Source organism: Labeo rohita, chromosome 18, assembly GCF_022985175.1.
Source record: "Labeo rohita strain BAU-BD-2019 chromosome 18, IGBB_LRoh.1.0, whole genome shotgun sequence".
Lineage (NCBI taxonomy): Eukaryota > Metazoa > Chordata > Actinopteri > Cypriniformes > Cyprinidae > Labeo > Labeo rohita.
Genome location: NC_066886.1, coordinates 9,273,524 through 9,294,125, shown reverse-complemented (window position 1 = coordinate 9,294,125; position 20,602 = coordinate 9,273,524). Strand labels below are relative to the sequence as shown.

The 20,602-nt window shown below is 35.2% G+C and overlaps 1 protein-coding gene across 3 annotated transcripts; it reads right to left on the bottom strand.

Annotated features, from left to right (window-relative positions):
- Nucleotides 1-639: 639 nt before the first annotated feature.
- On the bottom strand, nt 640-19,276 carry wfdc1 (WAP four-disulfide core domain 1). 3 transcript variants are annotated; one of them, XM_051135397.1, is made up of 8 exons: nt 19,045-19,276; nt 18,516-18,785; nt 6,402-6,597; nt 6,114-6,197; nt 3,323-3,463; nt 3,067-3,117; nt 2,898-2,961; nt 640-1,381 (listed from the first exon to the last, which is right to left on the bottom strand). In XM_051135397.1, exons 2-7 carry the CDS (start codon nt 18,633-18,635, stop codon nt 2,903-2,905), a joined length of 651 nt encoding a protein of 216 aa, XP_050991354.1. In that variant the 5' UTR covers nt 18,636-18,785; nt 19,045-19,276; the 3' UTR covers nt 640-1,381; nt 2,898-2,902. The 3 variants fall into 3 exon arrangements, with proteins under 3 accessions (XP_050991354.1, XP_050991353.1, XP_050991355.1); XM_051135396.1 differs by lacking the exon at nt 19,045-19,276 and having other exon boundaries at nt 2,893-2,961; nt 18,516-18,953; XM_051135398.1 differs by lacking the exons at nt 3,067-3,117; nt 19,045-19,276 and having other exon boundaries at nt 18,516-18,953.
- Nucleotides 19,277-20,602: the final 1,326 nt, after the last annotated feature.

Here is a 20,602-nt window from a genome sequence, read left to right as displayed (position 1 = left end):
TAGACAGTGTAATGTTACAAAAGCTTTCTATTTCAGATAGCCTAAATGCTGATCTTTGAACTTTCTATTCATCAAAGAATCCTGAAAAAACTGTACTCAACTGTTTTAAATATTGATGATGATGATGATAATAATAATAATAATTTCTTAAACAGCAAATCAGCATATTAGAATGGTTTCTGAAGTATCATGTGACACTATTAATGACGTAGAAAATTCAGCTTTGAACACAGGAATAAATTACATTTAAAAATATATTCAAATAGAAACCAGTTATTTTAAACAGTAAAAATATTTCAACATTTTGCTGTTATTGCTGTACTTTGGATCAAATAAGTGCAGGCTTGGTGAGCAGAATGTATCTAAAGCAGACTTAGTTTAAAAACTTACTTCCCATAAGGCAAGAACACTAAATATTGTAATTAATAAATGAATGACAACAAAATAAAGGTGGTTTCATGACGGTTATTACAAAAGATCCTATTTGTATTTTTACCTTTTTAAATTTCTGTATCATTTGCTGGATAAAATCTGTTAAATTTACAAGAGATTAGTTTCTTTAGCTGAGATCAAACCCTACAGTACCATGATAACATACACATGAACGTCACACACAGATATATTTTATCAACTGTTTTATTTGGAATTACAAGGCAGTAATGCAGCACCAGTTTCAAATGTTTTGCTTTATCGAAAGCTGTGGTTTGTCCCAATCGTCGGACTTGTATAGCTTATCAGAGAGCAGTAGAGTAAAACACAAACCTGCACAATGAGTAAACAACAACAACCACAGTTATTGATTGGAGCACCATATGAGAAACAATTAGCTTGCAGTGATAGAGCACAGCTGGAAATGAACAGTTGCTTAGTTATGATGAACTAGTTGCGGCAAGCACCTAAACACATGATTTTTGAACAAATATAAAACTTTGAAGGAGAAACCTAATCGTGTAGTATTTAAGCATTTCTGTAGCAAAAGTTAAATCCACAGACATAGTAACAGAGCAGAGCATACATTAGCTGTTTTGGTGTTTAAAGTAAAAAAAGACTAGCAGCATAGAAACCACACAACATATCTTTTTTTAACACAAATCACATAGAGTTAACTCTGCTTTTTACCCAAAGTACGCATATGTTCAAGACATGTTCTTGTAGAAGTTCCTTGATACTTTTTGTAGTCTGTTTTTGGCTTTTACAAGAGGTAGGACATTTTAGCTTTGCATTTCTGTCACTCCACATTAAGCACCTAAGAAAAAGAGCACCACATATAAACCGATCTCTGGTTTAAGCTGAAGAGAAAGGCTTGTGCAGTTCTGTTGAAGTTGATGGTTGGGGTTCAGGTATAAGGGTCAGTGCTTACTGATTACTTCAGTCCTGGAAACTAAATGAGAAAAAGTGCCTCTTTTAATACATTTAATAACAAAAATAGTTAAAGGAGAAGTCTACTTCCAGAACAACAATTTACAAATGATTTACTCACCCCCTTGTCATCCAAGATGTTCATGTCTTTCTGTCTTCAGCCATAAAGAAATTATGGTTTTTGAGGAAAACATTTCAGCATTTTTCCCCATATAATGGACTGATATGGTGCTCCCATTTTGAACTTCCAAAATGCAGTTTAAATGCAGTTTTAAAGGGCTCTAAATGTCAAAAGGTCACATGGAACATAGGCGGAACTACAGACCCAGTGTTTACAAAGCGAACGCGCAAAGACTAAGGAACTGCACATAAGTCAAACGCTGTTTACAAACAAAAAGATACAATAATGTTGGACGATTCTGAAATTGTAGGAAAAAATGAGATGGAGTTTTTCACCACACTCTACCTTTTTGAGCCGGAGTACACAGACGATGAACTTCGATTCGTAGCGTCGTGGACGCGCATCCCAGAGCTAGTGCTACACAAGCTTTTGTGCTTAAAAAGTTTGTAAACAGCGTTTGACTTACTTGAACTTCGTCTTTGTGCGTTCGCTTTATAAAAACTGGGTCTGTAGTTCCACCTACACTGCCCTCCAAAAGTTTGGAAACACCCTAGAAAAGTGGGGTTTTGGACAATATTGGCATGAATCCTTTTTAATTTGTGATAAGTTTGCACTGCTAAGGGACAACACAAACTACGAAAACATATTTTATTACATAAACAGTTTATACATAGAAAAAACTTAAATTCATCAAAACATCCACCATTAGCAGCTATTACAGCTCTGCTTAATCTAGGCCTAAATTCATTGTATTCTAAACTTAATTGGCAATCAATTGTTATAGCTATTAAGGTGTGCTGACCCAAAAATCTTTTAAAAACCTGGGCCAAGTTTAAATCAGTAACCAGGCATCACAGCTGGCAAAGGGGCATGTCTGACTTTGACATGTATATATTGCCATTATGTAATCAAAATGAAAATTATTATTGCTGGTCTTCAATGATAATGTCAAGTTACTTTAAAGTATTTGCACCAAAAAATGATAAGGATTTAAGCTGATATTGTCCAAAACCACACTTTGCCAGGGATGTTTCCAAACTTTTGTAGGGCAGTGTACTTTCCACGTGACCTTTCGACGTGATTCAATAGTACGTAGCGTTGTGGACGCGCATGCCAGAGCTAGTGCTACACAAGTTTTTGTGCTTAAAAAGTATACAAATTTTTATTTTTTAAAAAAAATGACTGATCGTTTGAAGCTGGATTTAAACTGCATTTTGGAAGTTCAAAATCGGGGCACCAATGAAGTCCATTATATGGAGAAAAATCCTGAAATGCTTTCTTCAAAAACCATAATTTCTTTACAACTGAAGACAGAAAGACATGAACATCTTGGATGACAAGGGGGTGAGTAAATTTGTAAATTGTTGTTCTGGAAGTGGAGTTCTCCTTTAAGATTCATTAGTAAAACTCACCTCACCTGTCTCAGCCCAAATGCTTGTGCTGATGTTTCTCATAGCTCACTGCATTGTTGGAGTTACTTCCTGAAGACAAAAGATTAAATTCATCGTCATTCTGTTAATAATGACCGCTCTTATTTTTTCCTTCCCTACAGCTGAAACACAAAATAAACTGGTGGTCATACTAACCTAAATAATCCTTGTAATCTTTGAAGGACTTGTGTCTCAGGCTACGTCCATCTAGAGGAAGAACAGTTTAATGTTTATTGTGTTAATATTTTTATTTAAATATATTAATTATAAAAATCTGCTGTTGGATGTGTGAACGTAATCTTGCTTAGATGTTTATAACCACCATACTATATAACCTACACATGCATAACGTGTGAGTGGATGGCGTGATGGATGTATGAATGAAGGTTTGGATTTAGGAGCCACTTCAGACCTGAGTTTCCACGCTGTTTGATGCACTGGCCTCGATTTGGGATCCCAGCCGAGGGGTTTCCCGGATTAATAATGTGGCATTCGTAACCAGTTGGGCAAAGCAAAGGCTCATCTCCATCCTCTGTGGTGCTGCAGGCCTCAGCTACACATAAAAACAACCAAGCAAGTTACCAGCGTGTTCTGATACACAGTATCATTTATTGGTCAGAGCACCAGAATGTTTTATTGTGGGAAAGTGTTCATGTAATCCTTGTTCTTTCGTAGCTGATTTAGTAATATCAGTAAACCACCTACAGATGGCAGTGTTGCAGTTAGAAAAGGTATTGAATAACATTAAAAGGATAGTTCACCTAAAGATGAAATTTCTGTCAATAATTTTTCACCCTCATGTCTTTCCAAACCTGTCAGACCTTCGTTCATCTTTGGAACACAAATTAAGATATTTTGATGAAATCCAAGAGCTTTCTGACCCTGCATAGACGGCAACACTACTGATGTTCAATGCTCAGAAACGTAGGACTTTGTTAAAACAGTCCATGTGACATCAGCGGTTCAACCTTAATTTTATGAAGGTGTGAGAGTACTTTTTGTGTCCAAAGAAAAAAAACAACAACTTTATTCATCAAAAATATCTTAATTTGTGTTCTGAAGTTTAACGGAAGTCTTACAGGTTTGTAACGACATGAGGGTGAGTAATTCATGACAGAATTTTAATTTTTGGGTGAACTGTCCTGAACCTTTAAGTAACAACAGTGAGGTTTATAGTCAGGGTTTTGCTGGTCATGGGCCATTTAGACCCCTCTGGATAGTTTTCTCCAGGAGTCAGCTGAACCCCCTTGACCCCTCAGATTTAATATTAACATCTGAATAATTTAACAACAATATTTAAATAATTAACAACAGTCAGATACTAAAGAGCAGTTCAGATTTCTCTGATGGAGGCTAATGGTCACATAACATGCAGATAAGCAAATAAAATATTTATATATTATAAAATACTATATTTTTATATTATTTTATATAATATAAATATTTTGAGAAATATTTATACAATATAAAAACTATATTTATATTGTTTTATATTATATGCATTTTTTGTTTCAGATTTATTTTTATTTTTAAATTATTTTATTTAATGTAACATTATATTTTTCAGATTTAATTAATTATTTGCGTTTCATGAAACCTCTTGTGCACTACCAGTCAAATGTTTTTGAACAGTACGATTTTTAAGGTTTTTTAAAGATGTCTTTTCTGCTCACCAAGCCTGCATTTTTTTGATCCAAAGTACAGCAAAAACAGTAACATTTAAATATTAAAATATGAAATATTTTTACTATTTAAAATAACTGCTTTCTATTTGAATATATTTTAAAATGTAATTTATTTATGTGATTTCAAAGCTGTTTTTTTTGCATAATTACTCCAGTCACATGATCCTTCAGAAATCATTATAATATTCTGATTTGCTGCTCAAAAACATTTATTATTATGTTGAAAACAGTTGAGCAGAATTTTTTCAGGTTTATTTGATGAATAGCAAATTTAAAAGAACAGCATTTATCAGAAATAGAAATCTTTTGTAACATTAAAAATGTCACTTTTGATAAATTTAAGGCACCCTTGCTAAATAAAAGTATTAATTTCTATAATTTTTTCCCAAGCTTTTGAATGGTGTAGTGTTTAATGTTACAAAAGCTTTTTTTTTTTAGATAATCTATCTATTCATCAAAGAATCCTGAAAAAAAATGTACTCAACCTTTTTAAATATTGATAATAATAATAATAAAATGTTTGCTTGAATAGCAAATCAGCATATTAGAATGATTTCTGAAGGGTCATGTTTTTTGAGGAATGATGCTGAAAATTCAGCTTTGAACACAGGAATAAATTACATTTAACAAACCAGATTTAAATAGAAAACTGTTATTTTGAACAGTAAAAATATTTCATAATATTACTAATTTTGCTGTATTTTGGATCAAATAAATTCAGGCTTGCTGAGCAGAAGAGACTTCTTTAAAAACATTCAAAATCTTACCATTCAAAAACTTTTGACTGGTAGTGTAGTTCCCTCGCAAACCCCAGTTTGGCACATCTTGATACATTATAATAAAATATTTGCGATTTGTCAGAACATGTGGCTACTTTTAACCTGCCGTCTAAGAAGAAAGATGCATTTTGCTGCCAGATGTGGGTGTAGTTCCAACTTCTACTAGAAGGAGCCAAATGAATCATGCTAACTAGGCAAACCTGGCAGAATAGTTGCTCATAAAGAGCCAGGGACTGTGCATGTTCTTGTGGTGCGATCAGCCAATCAGCATTCTAATGTGGTGTCAGTCTAGTCCTCAGTGTTATTTTAGACTGCTGACTGTTATAACGATTTCAAAATAACTGCTTATTTTTGACAGATTTTTGAAAATGAATAAACCTCAGGATAGTATTGTAGCTCCATGTTTAATGAAAATAACACTGTGAGGGATAGAAGTCTGTTCAGTGGATTGAAAATACAGATTGTTCAGCTGACGAAAAAGACTTTCAGTACTCAAAACTTCAGAAAACAGCTTTGAAAGCTGTCACGTGTGATCTAGGACCTTTATACAGCACATGCCATTGTACAGACTCGAAGTCCATACCTCAAAGCCTTGTTTTCATTCACAGAAAATTCAATATGGCATCAGCTGTGACTAAGGTCTATTAAGTTTTTTTTTAATATTGCTCCAAACAACATTTAGTTGTGAGTCAGTGCTCTGTCACTTTGTGCACTCGATCAATGATTAATCGATACCCACCCTGCAGAACTTCTTCTGGTCCATCTAAAAGCCAGCCGTTTCCTCCTAACCACCGTGGTTTGGGCTGCACCAACCAGTCCAGCACTGACCAATAAGAAATCAATACATAATATCAGCACTGCTAAATGTACTCATGATTCACCGTATATATACATCCAGCTCAGTAACTCACACCTCACGAGAGGATCAATTCATTTTAGAATCCATTAGCACTATGCCTGGTTGAATTGCTAAAGTGGATATGTGTTTCTCATATTGATTTTTGAGCAGATCATGGTGTTTTCTCACCGGGTGGAGGTTGCACTGACTCCAGGCAGGCGTAGATGCAGCCGTTGTAACAGCAACGTTTGTGTCTCTCACATTCAGAATCGGACCGGCAGCCCGGCACCTCACAGGCTCGCTCGGGCAGCATCTGCGGTGGCGGAGGACAGCGGTCGTTCTTCTGGTGCTGAGCGGTCTGAGGATGGTTGGGGTACTCGTAGTCCTGAGAGATTGAAAGACAACATATGTAAGGGAAAGAAAAAAGAAGAGTAATAACTTTCTGAACATATATTTAAAATGTTAATCATTCCTGTGATGCAAAGTTGAATTTTCAGCATCATTACTCCAGCCTTTAGTGTCACATGATATGCTGATTTGGTGCTCAAGAAACATTTTTTATTATCAATTTTAAAAACAGTTGTGCTGCTTAATAATTTTATGGAACCCATGATATAATACGATTCAAAAGTTTGGGATAAGTATGACCAAATCATTTCATTCAGCAAGGATGCATTAAATTGATAAAAAGTGACAGTAAGCACATTTATATTGTAACAAAAAAAATCTAATTTCAAATACATGCTGTTCAGTGAACTTTTGCTGTTCAGTTTGAACGTTCAGAGAGCCCATTTCTGCCACTGAATAAAACATAAAAAAGGTAATTGTGACTTTTTCATCTCACAATTTTGACTTTTTTTCTCAGAATTGTGAGATATAAACTTGGAATTGCAAAAAAACGTCGAAATTTCATGGTATAAACTCACAATTGCGAGTTGTAAAGTCAGAATTGCGACTGAAAACTAACTCGTAAACTTTTTATCTTGCAAATCTGACTTTATAACAAGCAATTGTGAGAAAAAAAGTCAGAATTTTGTGGTATAAACTCACAATTGCATGTTATAAAGTCAGATTTGCAAGACAAAAAGGTTACGAGTTAGTTTAGTACGAGTGCAATTGTGAGTAAAACTTTTTAGTTATTAAAATATGAAATATTTTTACTATTTAAAATAACTGCTTTCTATTTGAATTGTGATTTCAAAGCTAAATTTTTAGCATCATTACTCCAGTCACATGATCCTATAGAAATCATTCTAATATTCTTATAATATTTCTTATATATAATATATTCTTATAATAAAATTCACAATTGCGTTATAAAGTCAGAATTGCGAGATAAAAAGTTTATGTCTCACATCTCGATATAAACTCGCAATTGCGTTTTATCAAGTCAGAATTGTGAGATATAAACTCAGAACTGCAAGAAAAAATTCAGAATTGTGAGTTTTTATCTTGCAATTCTGACTTTATAACATGCAATTGTGAGTTTTCAATCGCAATTCTGACTTTTTCTTGCAATTCCGAGTTTACATCTCGTAATTCTGACTTTTTTCTCAGAACTGTGAGATATAAACTCACAACTGCAAGTTATAAAGTCAGAATTGCGATTTAAAAATTCTGGCTTTTTCTTACAATTCTGAGTTTATATCTCGCAATTCTGACTTTGTTCTCAGAACTGAGTTATAAATTCACAATTACATGTTATAAAGTCAGAATTGTGAGATATAAACTCGCAATTGTGAGACAAAAGTCAGAATTTTGTGGTTTAAAGTTAGAACTGCAAGATAAACACTCAGAATTCTGACATTTTTCTCGCAATTCCAAGTTTTTATCTCGCAACGTTTTTTTTTTAGAATGATATAAAGTTACAATTCTGAGTCAAAAGTCCAACTCTGAGGGGAAAAAAGACTGAGATGTTCTCAGAATTGCAAGTTTATATCTCACAATTCTGAGAAAAAAATGTCAGAATTACAAGTTTGTATCACACATTCTTGAGAAAAAAGTCAGAATTGTAAGATGTAAACTCGCAATTTTGAGAAAAAAAGTCAGAATTGTGAAATAATTGTGAGATATTTCATTTTTTATTTAGGGGCAGAAATGGGCTGCCATAACTTTCAGTTCATCCAAGAATCCTGAAAAAAATTGTATGAAGGTTTTTACAAAAAACATTCCAGCAAAAACTGTTTTCAGCACTGATAATTAAGCACCAAATTAACAGATTTCTCAGGGATCATGTGACACTAAAGTCTAGAGTAATGGCTGCTGAAAATGTAACTTTGCCATCACCAATATATTCAAATATAAAACAGCTATTTTTAAACAATATTTCACAATATTACTGTTTAATGTATTTTTGATGAAAAAAAATGGCAACCTTTGTGAGCATAGGAGAAAACATTTAAAAATTGTAATTATTCCACACTTTTGTCTGCTGGTATGCATGTTATGTATATTATTTTAAAGCTTTCAGTAAGAAAACAAAAACAAAAAAACTTGTATTGCACAAAACAATTAGCCTAATCAAGTTGCATAGCATCAGTTTCAAGTTCCTTGAAAGATCTGTTTATAGATACAGTTTCCATGGATGACATTTTGTGCCTATAATAGCCTGTGACACAGTTTCTCTGATTTAACACTGTAATATACAACGGGTACACTGTTCAGGAACATAATACCTCTCATAGAGATGCTGAGTTCGAAAAAAAAAGGCTTTTTATCCAAGCCTGGGCCTTTCTACTCTAGTTTTCTTCCTCCCATGGGTTCTTCAATGGGCTCATAGATCTGCCCGAGCCAGGTTTCAGTTTGCACCAGAGGTACCGTTTAGGGGTTCACTCTATTCTGAGCAGAATCCACCTCCATTCTCTTGCTCTTGCTTTTCTTTTTACATTTCAACAATACTTAAGTTCATCAGTTCTCTTGCTACCCTGGCCAAGAATATACTAAACTGTTGCTGAAACTCCAGACCAGAGCTGTTTAGAATGCAGACACGCATGAAATGGTTTTCAGCACTTTATTCTTCTCCACAGAGCTCTTCATTAGGGCCCAAGTTGAAATGTGGCTGTGATTTTGTTTAGTAATTAAATTATGGGTTTGTGAGCTGCATGCATCTTAAAAACTCAGCATGTTCACTTGGCAAGTTTGGAGCTTCGCTTTTGAATAAACTGTTAAAATAAAAACAAATGTCTGGCATAAGGCCATTGTGGTTGTTTTTACAATTAGGCTAGAGTCAATTTTATTGTCTTCTTACAGAGTACAATAAGTCTTACGGAGTGCAGTTATCATTTTATATACACTACCAGTCAAAAGATACCAAAAGTGTTATCAAAAGTGGCGTTAGTAAGATTTTCAAAAAGTCTCTTATGCTCACAAAAGCTGCATTATTTGATCAAAAATACAGAAAAAAACATAATGCAATTTATTTCTGTGATGGAACAGCAGCCAGTACTCCAGTCTTCAGTGTCACATGATCCATTAGAAATCTAAATATGTAAATCGTAGAGATGTGAAAATTGTAGGAATGGTAGTGCTCACACCACCTACAACGTGATCAAGGCTCGCCCAAATCGGCCTGATGGGGGCGAAACAGCAATCAAAAGTATAAAAAATAAAAATAAAAATTGATCATAACCATCAGTCGTTGGAATCCTTGGCTCATGCCAGACAAAATGCACGCCGCAGATTCGATCGTGAGATTTTCGCCTATTTCACATTTTTGAAAAACCTACTTTTGCAAACTAGTCCTAGGTTTTTCACCCGATCGGAATCAAACCAGTGCAGAGTTGAACTTTCAACTCACCGTTGCAAAGGACGCCAAAACATTTGAAAGAGGCAGGGCCACTTTTAGTAAAATGCCTACTCAGAACACTTATAAGAGGTCAATCTGAAGTCGCAAGAAAAAAGTTGTGGTGCTATAAGAGCGAAAAAAACATAAAAATAGCTATAACTGTGAAACCATTTGTCCTATTAACATGGAAATTGGTGTGCACGGTCTTGGTGCGAACTGCCACAAGTACCTACAAGGGCATTTGCATATCTTAAAAAACATGACCACCATTGGCCTACAAATTTTGAGCATCTGTTAGGCAAGGAACGGAGGCCGATCAAAACGTAGCTTGATGGGACTGTTCGACTCACAACCCAAAAGTCAATGGCGTAAATGATTGAATGTCGCATGTTTTTTTGCACATACGTATAGAATTCCTCATTTCGGACAACTTTGCCTTAACAACCAATGCTGTCACTCAAATCGTTTGTTAAATGATTGAGAAGATGTAAAAAATGTACTTTTGCGAACTAGTCCTATGTTTTTTGCCCAATCTGGAACAAAAGGCCAACTCTCTAGGCCAATAATTATAAAAAAAATGTTGAAAATTATCCTTTGGAAAGCTATAAAGAGTTTAGAAAAGGTGCCTGTCCAAACATTTGTTTTAACACAAATGTCAGAGCTCATTAACATTTAAAGCAGCTTTGACCAGAACAGGATGGTTTTTGCAGTGCTCATTTTGACAAGGTAAAAAGGGTGTTGTTTTACACAACCATTGAGAATTTTTAACCAAAGTATGTTATAGATTTTTCATTAAGACCATAAAGAGTCACATCAACTTGTGGAAAATGGGCATCCGATGACCCCTTTAAAAACAGTTGTGCTTACATTCACATGAATGCATTTAGCCATTTATTTGAAATAGTTTTTGTAATATTAGTCTTGTGAATGTATCAGTTGCGTAACAGCAATGATCTGTCCAACCTGGGTTTTTAAATCTTTAAGTTTAAATTGTTATTTTATGATTTATGACTGGCATTAGCATGACAGTAATTCAGCATGCTGTTTTACCAGTGCTGACAGTAAAAATATCAGTGACTGTTAAGATCAGTCTTAGATTAAGCCTTTGCTTATTTAATGTACAGATTATATTTTCCCAAGTGTTTCTAGATGAGGCAGAGAGGAAGTGGTAGTGTGCTCTTCCTGTCTGGAATAGGTCTCCTGATGATGTGCTGTATATGTCTTTCTGCTTATCTCTCTCAGATCCTCTGTCCCTGCTTAGAAGATATCAGTTGCTTATATAACAGTTTGTTCCAGTCTTGCCAGCACAGAAACTTTCTACTGTTTGATGCTGCTTTTACAGTGCTTTAACACAAATGTATGCAAGATATTGTAAAAGAGATCTATATAGTGACAGCCATTTAGTGTGGACCCAAAATATACTAGATTTTACTAATTTTTCTTTCATGTTGTCTGCAGAGCAGCCTATTATTTTAACATCACCAGTTCTGGGTTAAGCGCTGCAAAATTACACTCTCTCACCCTCCAAGGAGCCACAAAATATCCTTCATTTTCCATTTAAATGCTCCACCCTCTTGCTACTCTACATCCTTCAGGTTCACTGACTTGAGGCCCCTATTAGTATGGACAATAAGATTTGAACTAAATACATGTTGACATACTTAGCACTCTGTAGTGTGGTCTTCCAAGCAATCATTAAGATAATTACGAGAGGAAAACTAAATAGCCCCCTTTCCCCTCTCTCTCTCTAAGTTCCACCAGCGAGCTGTGATTTAAGTCTAGACGTCTGCACGTTCATTTCCTGCCGAGTTCTGGGTATTTTACAGCTTTTTAGGTGCTTCGGTGGCTTGGCTCAGTCTGAACTGAATGGAGTGAGTAGGACGGGACCTGTAGATGATTGGCAGATCTGAAGATGGGAACAGAAAGCTTGATGAGGGGCAGGGTGAAGGTCACTTGTTTCAGTGTTTCACCTCTTTTCCTGATAAACTCTGGTAATCCCTAACCTCTTTGAGGAAATGTAGCAGCCCTTTTGTTTGGGACTACCTCAATACTGATATGCCATGAGGTTAGCTGCCATGTACTTGTTAGAAATGCAAAGACCAAAACACATGCATAACAGCTAAACATACCTTGCTTCAAATATCAGCACCACAGGAAACCTTTTCTACTATTTCTATGTGGAGTTAAACAAGGTCTCCTCAGCTGACTGGGATTACTGTTGAACTCTCTCTGTAACAGAACACATGACTGCTGTTCAACTGCTTTAGTTTGAACCCATTTTGGATATTAGCTAGAGTTGAAACACCACAACAGTCAAATGCTTCAAGAACTTATACTGTAATTTTTTAAAGAGTTTGCACTTTGGATCATATTTTAATCTCACACAAAGCTTTACAGCTTTACAGCGATTGGTGTGTATTTTCATAACATGTTTTTTCTCGGTTATATAAATGATTGTGTTTTGTAGTTTTATTAGTTATATACTACCATTCAAAGGTTCGGTTTGTAAGATTTTTATGTTTTTTTTAAAGAAGTCTCTTCTGCTCACCAAGCCTGCATTTATTTGATCCACAGTACAGCAAAAACAGTACAATTTTGAAATATTTTTACTATTTAAAGTAACTGTTTTCTATTTGAATATATTTTTAAATGTAATTTATTCCTGTGATTTCAAAGCTGAATTTTAGCATTATTACTCCAGTCACATGATCCTTCAGAAATCATTCTAATATTCTGATTTGCTGCTCAAAAAAACATTTATTATTATTATGTTGAAAACAACTGAGTAGAATTGTTTCAGGTTTCTTTGATGAAAGAACAGCATTTATCTGAAATAGAAATCTTTAATTATTATTTTAAATGTCTTTATCATCACTTTTGATCAATTTAAAACAGCCTTGCTAAATAAAGGATTAATTTCTATAATCCCTTATAATAAAAAAAATGTTACCAACTCCAAGCTTTTTTACTAAAGCTTTTTATGTCAGATAAATGCTGCTCTTTAGATATTTGTATTCATTAAAGAATGCTAAAAAAATTCAATTCAATTGAATAAAAAAATGTACTCAGCTGTAAATATTGATGATAATAATAATAATAATAATAAATGTTTCTTGAACAGCAAATCAGTATATTAGAATGATTTCTGAAGGATCATGTGACACTGAAGACTGAAGAAAATTTTTTATCTTTGATCACAGAAATAAATTACATTTTTAAATATATTCAAATAGATATAGTTATTTTAAATAGTAAAAATATTTCAAAATTTTACTGTTTGTTTGCTGTACTTTGGATCAAATAAACACTGGCTTCTTTAAAACTTCTTTTAAAAACATTAAAAACCTTACTGTTCAAAAACTTTTGACTGGTAGCATATAGTTAATATCACACAAAAAGTATATTTTTTTCCCAAACATCAGTATGATTTCATAAAACAGTCCAATAAAGCCAATATTAATGGACTTACCGTACATTCTAGACAAAAGTTCCTGTCTTTGCTCTATTTCATCAACGAAAATCGTTTCAAACAAAGCCACAGCAGAACTGTTTTACGTCTCTGCGCAACACACACATACTGAATCAATCAGCCGTTTGAATGAATCGGTTGAATCAATGACTCACTCATTCAGTGATTTGCTGCGACCAACTGGCGATTTTTAGGTTTATATTTAAAGTAGCTCATCTCTTTTTTCTCCAAATAATTTCAAATATCACTATTAAACATTTTGTTTTTAAAACATCAAAACATTATTTACACATTTGTAACTGCAGGTTCACTGCATTCATGTCCTACATTAAATAGTCTGTGTAAATGCATCTAAATGCCACTTCAGATGTAGATTCTGCATAGTTTCTAGATATCACTGATTCTAGATATCTGATTGTTAACAGCCCTATAGTGTCTTACTATTTAAATTTATTTACTAAATTTAAGAATTTGACACAAAAGATGATGCATATATTTTACTAGGTTACACAAAATTGGCCTTATAAAGGTAAAAATGCTTGATTCTGATTGGTTGAGCTGTTAAGCTGTTGTAAATTACTCTACAAACATACACCTTTATTTACTTCTGTGTGTTGCTTGGCAACCACTTTGTTGCAACCACAACTGTTTCTGAGGAACTACATTGTTTGGTGGAAGAATACTGTTTTTATTAATATCATTACACTTTATTTGCTCTGTTTAATGTTGTGAAACCTTACTACGTATATGGAATAACCGTTTTATAAAAGCAATAACCCCCGTGAAGCCATGGTTTACAGCGCTTCGCGTTGTGCCTAACAACGCCCCTTAGCTGTTATAAATTCACTGTAAACCATGGCTTCTTGGGGCTTATTGCTTTATTAAACTTATTAGGAAAGTTCATTTTGTTAAATTCAGAATATGAAGACTATCAAAAGCTTTGGGAGTCAGCTGTCCACAGCAGTCCTAAACTTGGCAAAATACCAACACAATAACACTCGTTATCAACAAAATTCCAGAAAATATTAAGATTTTTGTCATTATCGCACACTCTTAATATTAATGCACTTACAAAGATATCGACTTCCTATATGGCTTCCAAACTGGCTTATTTAACACTGGATGATAAAAAGTTTCCAGGGTGCTAACTGAATCATTTAAGCTGCAAATTAATGTTTAATATCTTACAAAGTTATTTACGGTTCAAAACATTAACATGCTCCATCCAGTTTGAAATAACCTGCCATGAAAGCAGATACTGCACTCTTGATTTAGAGCCTACTATGAGCAAATAGAGCCTGAACGAGGATGACAGACACTTCACATCACCTCAGGGGGTTGTTGACAAGTAGCTCTAAAACATCTGTCATCATCTCTGTCAGCTTTTAAAGCGTTCTCCCTTGGCCTGTTAATCATCACTGTGCTCCGAGATTGATGGGGCTGTGAGGGTAGAGCTGAGCTGAGATGACCCCTCACATGTCTTCACATGTTCTGCAGAGACTCAGACTATCCATATTAGCATTTAGATCAATGCAAAATATTTTACTTAAAGTTATTTTACTTTAGCAATCCAAACCCTTTAAAAATGTCATGGATTGATTACATTCTGATTCAGAGATTCAGAAAGCCTGAAATGCTCAGCCACAAGCATTTTTACCAAACAAAAATGCTTTGAAAGAACAAACAGTCCATGGTTTGCAGTCACGAGTGAGCTGGGAGCCAGTTGGACCAGGATGGCTTTTGGACCGCTTCACGCCCACCCAGAAAATCCAGCTCAGCAGAATGCTGGCTCAAACCCACTTTCTCTCTCCCCCAACAATACTACATTACAAAACCCTGAATGTGAGGCACAGCTCACCCACTTCTCTGAGCCCCTTATTGCTGGTTTTCTTAGAGAGGTCACATCAGTGGAATGATCTCTATTACCCTCAATGTGAACCTAATTATGATTTATTGCTATAACAGCACTGTACTGTGTGTCTGTCCGTGCTTCATCAGTTCACACCAATGACTCTGCAAAAAGAGAGAGTGAGAACGAGAGGACAGCTAGGGATGAAAGCAGATGTTACTTGTCAAAACGTCAAACGGAAAGATAAATTAACCAAACGAGAATGAGTATGAAAGGACTTTTAAGGACAAAAAGATGCATGTGTGACAAGGGGGTTACTTTGGGCACGTTTTTTTTTCCTGTGGCATGCGAATGGATCCGTTTGTAAATCTTGTCAATCTAGAATGACGCTGGAATTCAGTCAGCTGGGAAGGGTTATCCATCCGGTGCGAATTCCATTTTGCCATCCCTTGTTAATTGTTATCAATCAAACCTAGGCTTATCAGGACTAATGAGCTGAGGCCCACAAACTTCCCGCCTGAAATCCCTCTGCTTCTGTTGCACACACACACACACACACATTACACACTACATACATCTGAGTATTCAACTGTAACCACAGCAACTCCACTGGAGTCACAGAGACACAGTGTATTCATTACGTTTTTTTCACTGTATAATGGACCTAAAACCTTTTTAAAGGCTCACAGATGCCAATCTCTGCCAACACTGCCTTCACTAACATCAAAGGGCCAAAGAGTGCCATGGTATGACCATTTTCCTGCTCAAGTGTACATGAGATATCATATTAGAGTGCATATCTGCATACTTCATAGCATATTTGCAGTCTAATTTGAAAACAAAATCTTTTAAAACTAGATACAGAAAAACAAAACATACTATCATATTCTAATATAAAGTACCATGATCAAAATATACAGGGTCGGATGCACAGCCATGTTGGTGATACTTGGATTTAAACAACAGCATGGATTGTGTGGTTAATGTATTACTAAATACATTGTTCTGCTAATTTTATGCTGTCTAAACCATGGAAAAAACATGTGGAAGCTGCTAAATCATATAGAGAAGGACTTAGTAAGCAGGAAAAGGCACAATATTTTGACAAACGTAAGGTAATAGGTGGTATAGATAAGTACAAGCAGTATTAATTAAGATATTAGTCTAATATTTAACCTACCTGACTGGAAATGATAAGAACAAACAGAATGTTGTCAAGATTCTTGCCCTGGAAATCCTGGTTCATTTTGGCCAGCCAAAAATGCCTTTTGTTCCTCAGTTTTTTGCACTCCTCTCCTTGATTTGTTATAACATTTGGCAATTTATAGTACTCCAAAAGTTTTTTTCCAGGTCTGACCATTCTGACCCAAAACATGACAATAATTGACCATTTTCAGTAGCAATAATCAACAAAATATGCAAGTTTCGTTCGGTTTAGTGGCATCGTTTACATTCAGTGCCGCCAAAATGACTGACTCTATTATGGTACCATTGTAGTATGTAATTCAAAAACACTATACACTAAAATTAAAAAAAATTATTAAAGAAATGAATTAGGGCTGTCACGATTCCTCGGTTCAATTTGAGTACTGTATTAAAAAAAAAAAAAAAAAAAAAAAAATACCGGAAGTGGCACATTCCACTAAGGCTGCATGATATGTTAAAGCCATTAAAAAAATAATGATGCTTAATGCTATTGTGAATTTACAAATTGTACGATTCAGTTAAATAAATATATGCGCTTCGGGTTTATATGCGTGTAGGTTACTGGGTCTCAGAGCAGCTCTGTTTACAGTAAATGCTGCTCCACACAGACAATTATCATTTACAATTTTTAATACATGCGCCAACACAGTAGAAATGGGCTGCTCTTGAACGATTCGTTCATTTTGAACGAAGCTTTAATGTGAGTCGGCGCGAACGAGTCGTCTTGGAGAGTGATTCGTTCATTCGCAGCATTCGAATCTTCGGGGTTTTAGAGTCATTCGTTCATCTTATGGGGCTGTCACGTGATGAACGAAAGACTCAAACCCGAAAACTTGTCAGATAAGAGGTGAGCTAATCATAGACTAAAGACCCAGGTAAACAATGAATTAATCTTTTCTGTTTCTTATAGCATTATAGTTTTGTCTTGTTTGTAGTGTGATCAACGTTTGTGTAAGCAGTAGATGTGTTAGGAAAGTAACACGTAACATTTTAATTATATTTTGCTAAAATGAACGAAATGACTCGAAAAAAGATTCGTTCATTTTGCTGAACGAGACTCAAAGGTCCGAGTCGATAAAAATGATCCGAACGTCCCATCACTACAACACAGGAGAATATCGCGATTTCAAAATAAAAGCTCAAACCCTCACTCTGAGTTTACACATTTTGATATCCACATATTCAATAAATTACAGTGGCCGTAACATTTCTGTCAAAAAGAAATGGCCACATATTAAAGATTAAGTGGACATTTGAATTAAATGTTGTTTAGTCAATATTAAAAGTAAAGTGTAAAAACAATCGTCAGCCCGTTGGCCCCTTTGCAGGTCTTTGATATAATGCAAATGCACATTAGTTCTATTGTTTATAATTATGTATTTTCACAGTTTTGTTTAATAAAACCATATGATTACTCGCTTTAGATACTTTATTTGAACCAATTATTATTGCTTCATTGCTATTATATATGCATATTAAATCATTTTAAAGGCTATTTTTGCTTAGGTCTCTTTTAAATACTCTAAAAATATTTATAATTACATCATTAATCGTCAGAATAATCGTCAGATTACTTGAGCAAAATAAACGTTAGTGACACCCCTAAAATGATTACTTTTATTCAATAAACATGCATTAAAAGTGACAGCAAAGGCATTTATAATGTTGCAAAATAATTCTGCTTTAAATAAATGCTGTTATTTTGAACTTTATATTCATTAATGAATCCTAAATAAAAGCATCTCAAGGTTTCATCAACATTTGTTTGATTATAATAATAAAAGTTTTTAAGCAAATCAGCATATTAGAATGATTTCTGAAGGATCATGTGACACCGAAGACTGGAGTAATGATGCTGAAAATCGCTCAGGTATTTTAAATTGTAATAATTATCTTTGATCACGTAAGTGCAATAAGCCTTGCAAATAAAAGTCTTGCTGAGCCTAAGAGGCCTCTAGTGTCCAACAAACGCACACACATGCATTGAATCCTTACCTTCTGGTTGAGTCCCCTCTTCCTGATCATGCGTGCATTCCTTGAACCAGATGCCAACAGCAGAAAGCAACAGATCAGCAGTACCGGCGCAAACCCAGTCCAGATCTGACAGCCTGGCATGGTCCTTCTTCTTTTCTCCCTGTAATCCTCAGACTTCCTAAGTTGGTCCTGTTGGAAGTGCTTATGTTGCGGCTTCCTCCAGCATGTATATGTATGCTTAAGGTGTCTCTGTCCTGTTGCAGTTACATAAATTCCTCTACAGGAGAGTTTCTAAAGCCATAAAGAAGACAAAAGCTGTGGAAAAAAACACAAAGACAGTACAAAAGGAGAGGAGAAGTCAAAGAAAAAGAGAGAAAAAAGACAGCTGTCTATGCATCGGTTATTCTGAGGAGAGGGTTAAATGTGTCTACTGACACGAAAAGCACATGGTTACTCTTTGAGAGAGAGAGAGAGGGAGGGAGGGAATGAGAAGAGAGGGAGGGTGAAGAGGAGGACGAAAAGACAAAGTTGAGGAATTAAACTTTCTTACACTTTCTTTGGCTGGGCATCTTTATCAAGAAATTTTACTGAAACTTGAAAAAGTGTCTTCATCTAGAAAATACATCTGTGAAGTAAAAGCAAAAAAAGAACTGTGGAAAATCTCATATTTCACATTTGCTGTTTTTTAAAGAAAAAAGTTATTCCTAGCACCATTATCCTGAGGTTTTCCTGCAATCTGTGAGTGTGCGTGCTCATATTCATGGGATAAGACAGACTGAACAAGCAGAAAGAATGAAAGCATGTGGTGAATTCTGAGGAAGGGGCCACCAGTCTTTGAAATTCACGTTCCCTCCTAAAGTAGGACATCCCGCCTCCAGCCCCACACTCTCTGTACCCTTCTGTACCCCTGCTGCAGGGGCTAGGAAAAAAAACGAAGGAATGCCAAGTCCATTCTAACCTTTAACGCCACTCTGTTTTACTGGACGAAGACACCTGTAAATATTTCAGGGATTAAAAGAAATAGGCTACATGTAAGAAAAAAAAAACATTTAGGAAATTTAATTATATCCTAGGCAACAGGTAACTATATTTGTTTAATAAAAATAAATATATAATTAACAAAGCAGTAATTTTGACTTGTAAAACAAAACAAAATGGTGTGTTCAGATTTGCATTGGATGCTGGAAGGCAATGTGTTCTGGAAGAAAGTGTTTTTAGTACTTGAGCATGGGATATATTGTTGTAAATTTAACCCCAAAAAAGGTAAGTTACGGGAAGCTTGTTAAAAGAGGTAATTACAGCCTTTTATCTCACAATTCTAACTATTTCTAGCTATTTTTAAGTTTGCGCTGTTAAAATTGTAATGTTGCTGCTAAATGCTTCGTGGGCCTCATATCCTCGTGCTTTGGAAAGTCTCTGAAACAACGGCCTGGTGAAAAAACCAGCATATGCTGGTAGGTATGTTTTGATGCTGGAATGCTGGTTATGTAGGTTTTGAGGCTGGTTTAAGCTGGTCCTTTGCTGGTTTATGCTGGTCCTTGACCAGCAACATGACCAGCATAAACCAGCAAAGGACCAGCAAACCAGCTAAGGACCAGCATAAACCAGCAAAGGACCAGCTTAAACCAGCATCAAAACCTACCTGAGGTTTTCAGGTGCTCAGGGACAACATGTTGTTCGAAGCTGTGCTCCCACATCATTAGCAAGTTCGGAGTGCTAAATCTTGAATGACTGTGAACTAGTGATGTGACATTTGAACCGAGGCATCGGAGCTTGTGTTAAGAGGTGTGCCAGATGATGCCTCGATTCTAGGCTTGTGTTGTTAATGTAGAATCACGAAACTAGTGACAAACAAAGCCTCCCTTTTCTCTCCCCAGAACACAAATTATTTCAGGAAAATTAAATATTTGCCATATGCACTTTAATGTGTACATTATTCTTCTATTGCATCATATAGATATTCATACTAGCATTTAATAGCACAGTTTAATGGGTAAATGAATTTATCAGAGACAAAAATTCAACAAACATACACAAACACACTTCGATTTGTGGAATACGTGAATGTTTCGTCCGACAGTGTTTCTTTCTACTGTCAACTGTTGAAT